The sequence below is a fragment of the Acyrthosiphon pisum genome, chromosome X (genome assembly GCF_005508785.2).
Source record: "Acyrthosiphon pisum isolate AL4f chromosome X, pea_aphid_22Mar2018_4r6ur, whole genome shotgun sequence".
Lineage (NCBI taxonomy): Eukaryota > Metazoa > Arthropoda > Insecta > Hemiptera > Aphididae > Acyrthosiphon > Acyrthosiphon pisum.
This window is the reverse complement of record NC_042493.1, coordinates 72,786,343-72,791,891: the sequence shown is the minus strand read 5'-3', so window position 1 is coordinate 72,791,891 and position 5,549 is coordinate 72,786,343. Positions and strand designations below refer to the sequence as shown.

General features: G+C 30.3%; 1 protein-coding gene across 1 annotated transcript in view; it reads right to left on the bottom strand.

Moving 5' to 3' along the window:
* LOC100165760 (zinc finger protein 271-like) overlaps positions 1-5,549 on the bottom strand; it is a 103,278-nt gene that overhangs the window by 25,466 nt on the left and 72,263 nt on the right. The window contains exon 2 of the mRNA XM_029485243.1: positions 2,845-3,187. Coding sequence (XP_029341103.1) covers positions 2,845-3,187 — 343 coding nt within the window. The remainder of the gene's footprint in view (positions 1-2,844; positions 3,188-5,549) is intronic.

Genomic DNA, 5,549 nt, shown 5'->3' with positions numbered 1-5,549 from the left:
TGCAACCGTTATAAAAACAATAGCTTCCACATCGCATTCACGTCATGAAGTGCACAATAATTGAATTTATTATTAATTAATTACATAACTTCTATAAATTACTGAAGTTGCTGAACTAACTTTTAATCATGAAAACTCTTAAAAACTAAACCTCCCGGTTAATAAAATCCAGTAAATATATTGATCATGTTGCATTGCCATAAATGAACTTGCGGTAGAAATATAATAATATAAAATAATAATATCAGCGCACGCATTTGTTTATAATTAATCGTAGTTGGTCTATTTTTTTTAAACCGTTTATTCTATTATTTTGATTTGAATGCGCTAAATTTGATTTATGTGCAACGCAACGTAGTCACTTAATACCGTTTAATGTTATTTATAGTTCATCCCTTATTAGTTATTAGTACAAAGAGTTTATCATCGTTCATACATCTTGGCATATTCATAGGGCTGACTAAGCGCGAATAGACTTCTGAACAAAACTTTGGAACTATAATATATTATGCATACGATGTTTGTTAATTCAAATATAATTTTAGTATTTATTACACACCACGTAGTCCTATGAATAATATATAAAAAGATTTCATTAATGTAACACGCTATAACGGAATTTGTATTTATTTTCAAACTCAAACATACAAGATACAACACAATATATCCTCCTTGAAACTTTTTTTTCGATAACGTGACAGTTAGAAATATTATGCTTTAGCGATGCTAAAATTATATTTTCTATACATTAAATGTCCCATATTCATAAGACCTGCAAAATTGTTTATAAATTAATATTATTTTTCTGATCGTAAAAATGCTCCTAAATCACGATTATAAACCGTAATTAATATTTATATGAACTCTAAAATTGGCCTTGAAACAAAAGTGCTAATAAACGCAATTCCCAGACTCTCTATGAGTATAGGGACTCCAGATAATATTTTTATAGGGCAACTTGAGATTTCAAGAAGTTTTTGGTGGCAATCAAAATGTATATTATGTTCATTCAAAGAAAGGACCTACCTACTTATAAGTAACGAACAATTCAAATCAACATAAATAAGAACATAATTTAATTCACTACAAAAAAAAGTTAAAATTAATTTCTTATCTGCCAGCCAGATATTATACTTCGTCCAAGGGTCGCCATTTTTTAACCCTCTGTCATATACAGTATGACTAAAAATTGTATCTACCTATATTGAATATATACAAAACGGTAGTATGTACCTACAGATGAATACCCTTCAATAAATTTTAAATTTCAATCGTCGATCCATGTGAACTAAAGTCACTGTCCACGGAAGACCACCAAATTATATGTCCACGTGAAATTGATTTTTTCAGTTTTGTCCAAAATTTGGTACGATTACATTGCAGTCGATATCACAGCAAACTTAAAAATGTTTACAGTTACACACTGTATATGCATAGAAATTGCGCACAGTATATTATTATGTTTATTTTGTACTTCGCGCCCGAAAACAAAAATCCACGCCGTATCGGATTGAAAAATATTCATGATTACGGTTTTGAAAAAAACCGTACGATTCTTCTCAACTGTAGAACATAAAAATCCACTATTGGTGTGTTTGAGTGCTCGCGTAGAAGCGACGACGGACGGTCGTATATATTTAATAATATGATGTATAGCCTATATAGGTACGCAATGCAGTGTTTATATGCGATTCGAGGCAAAGGCCGATAAATATAAACATAAAATAATGTATACCTACCTACGTTTACGACTTTTCATCACAACTCGCGCGCATTTGTCGGGTGCCCGTAATAATATTATGTATACACGCCAACCCTCGTCTCGGGACGTTTCTATTAAATGAGAAGTATTCATTACGTACAGACATATTCGAATTTTGATTAGGACTTTGGCGGTGGCAGCGTATACGGGAGACCGTATGCACATAATAATAATAATAATAATAATAATAATAGAAAATAACGTTGGCCATGATGGTAGTGACCAGTATTTTTGTCCATTATACGCCTCACTGCTGCGACTAAAAATTGTAATAAGGGCCCAAATATGAATACAGCAGAAATATTCGTTGAACATTTCAAGTATCTATTGTTTTCAAAATTATAACAAAAATAAGAAAATCGATTTTTTTCAAAAAGTATTTTTTTGTAAAATGTCCTATTTTACCATATTTTAAATTTTAAGTGGAATGATGAATGTATTGATTATTCAATGATAAAAAAAAATGCGTTGATGTCACGCCTCAAATGATAATTTTTGAACCAACAATACGATCAAAATTGATTCGTTCATATTAGGTACATAAACATCCCCATTCCCCTGGTGTGATGGGCTCCAAATATAATTAACTTGACAATATTTTTAAAATCCAAATTACACAATGTTTTCAATAAAAAATTGAAAAATGATTAGTATTTTAAACATTGAAAACCATACAAAATGTAGAATTTATTTATGCACATGGAAAATTGGCAATTTAGTATTGAGAAAAACTATGTACCTACATGAGAAAATTAACACTTTGACAGTGCTGTCATAATAATATGTTATCAAGGTTTATACTATTTTAATATGGCCCATGGATCAATTATCTTTGATCAATCCGATGAGTGTTCTATATGCGTTCGCTTGTGTGCCGTCAAACTGCCACTCTTACTAAACAACTTTTCGCATACATCAAGCGTATGGTTTTTCACCAGTGTGCGTGCGCTGATGAATCGCCAAACCACTACTTTGGCTGAACCAGTTTTCACATACATCGCATGCGTACGGATTTTCACCAGTGTGTGTGCGTCGATGTCCCGTCAAACTGCCATTGGTAGAGAATGACTTGTCGCATACATCGCACGCGTACGGTTTTTCACCAGTGTGTATGCGTCGGTGTCTCGTCAAATGACTGCTTACAGAGAATGATTTGTCACATACATCGCATGGGTATGGTTTTTCGCCAGTGTGTGTGCGTCGATGTCCCGTCAAACTGCTATTGGTAGAGAATGACTTGTCGCATACATCGCACGCGTACGGTTTATCTCCAGTGTGTGTACGACGATGTCTCGCCAAATTGCTACTTCCAGAGAATGATTTGTCACATACATCGCATGGGTATGGTTTTTCGCCAGTGTGTGTGCGTCGATGACTCGTCAAATTGGTACTTTTGCTAAACAACTTGTCACATACATGTGACATCTGCACCACTAATTCAATTTCAATTATTGTAATTAACTCGATAAATTAACTAAGTTCACATCATTCATACTCATATCACATTAAAATTGAATTAATAACATGCACGAATCACAGTGAATTATAATTTATAATATACCTACCTGATTTTTACATATTTTGTTATTAATTAATAATTATTATAAGTATTAAGAAGTTAAAATACATTCAATTACAATAAGCTTAATTTTTTATTTTTATTTATGTACAATTTAATATTTATCATGAAATATATTTATTAAAATTGACTTGATTGATGAATAAACTACATACGAATAATTAACTATTATTAATTATTTAAATTTGGCATAAATTAAAAATGTTATACGTACAAGATTGCGCAGATTACATAATGGCATAATAATATACTTTTATACGGTTTTGTGTAGTGTAAATTACACAAGGGCCCTCCTTAATATTACTAAACTGAATTAAATCTCTTTTCTAATTTCTGTTATACCTATAATAAATACAATACTTACATTTCATATAAACTAACGCCGCCACAGCGAATGGAGTGAATCTCCATCATTATCATGCATATTAGGTGCGCATACCTACAACACTTTTACCATGAATAATAAATCGAAAACGTGTCGGTAATTGCCCTGCCCAATAGACATATTACCTGAAAAATGTCATGGGTTCGTCTATATGTTATAACTTATAGAGACTTGCATTATAATATTACCTATGGCGTGTTCAGCGTTTAAGAGCACTTTGAATCGAAACGAAATTACAACTATTACAAACCAAATTGTTTGAACAGGTAATGTCTACGAATTGCAACGGAATACAGTAGGTTGGCAGGAACTCGGTATAATATAATGTTGTGTACACACGTCACACATAAATTGAATAAACACGCAACAAGCTTGCGCTTTACTCGTAATGATTTTTATTATTTTTTTTTGATTTCAAATCTAATTGTATATAATATTTCGATTTAGTTGCACGGAATTATAGATATTATACAGATATAAAAATACTCGTCGTATCATATTATAATATTGTGATATTATACAAAATATTTTCAATATCTAGAAAATACAATTTTTAAAAACAGAACGGCCACGTTCATAGTTATGTTTTTATACGTCATATTATATTATAATTTATAATTGTAAAATAAATTATTTCTGTTCAATATACAGTCATTATATTACAATACAACTACCTATAATAATATCAGTTGTAGGCAATTAAAAAAAATAATACAAATTCGCTTATGTATCCCAGTTCTTAATTATGACAATACCGTTCGAATCGAATATTCGCTTTGAAATTGAGACATTTGTTGTGTTGTGAATGCCTTGCAGTGTTATTATAATATGTTTAACTAGAATATAATTATAATAATTATACTGTAGTAATTTATTTGTTATTTTCCTTTACTAATTACTAGAATTCAAGTAATATATAGTAACATAATATTATACAACCTAGTGGTTGTAGAATTCAAATTAAATTGCACTTGTGTTCGAATAATGATATACATTATTACATTATAGTGGCACTATAATAATAGTGCACAGTGAATACCAATTTGTGAACATTAACATTGTCCTACTATGATTTTTGAAGTTTACTCATAACAATAATTTTGTATTAAGTGCGTATTTGCTGTTAGCCCGGGACTTTGTTATTAATCACTTTAACAAACCAAAACTGGCAATTTTTTTTTTTTAGTATAGTACAAATGGGAAATCGTATTTGACGTTAGCATATCGACATAAACCAGGTAATCATTTACATCACGTCCAATCGTCATAACAATAATTTGTATTATGAAAATATTTTGGACGTTTACCCAGGGTTAGCCGTTTGTCTCAATTTAGTACAATAAAATAACGAATTAGATGAAAAGTATCGTATGAATATTCCTCAATATTATAATAATTTATATATATATAGGTCGTATTAAAATTGATTTTGCGCCTGACGTAGATTTAAACGCAAAATTCATAAGTCTTAACAGCTATGGTATTAATGTATTATAACACACTATTGGTTATTAACTATTTACTACATACTTCGTAAAAACTTGATAAGGGATGTCAAAATTATTTTTTTTGAGAAAGGCAACATTTTTTATCGTTCCCCACTCTAAAAATAGAATATTCAGACGTCAGAATATGTACTTACGTAATTTCACATTTTATGAAATAGTTTGTAGTCATAATATTATTTTTTATGATTTTAAGTCATCGTTTCGTATCAGTGCAACATTAACACATATAACACTGAGAATATAAATTATAAGACAACAAAACATTCTCTTCATCGAAATCAAAAACTACTTTTGTAATAATATTATGCTATTAAC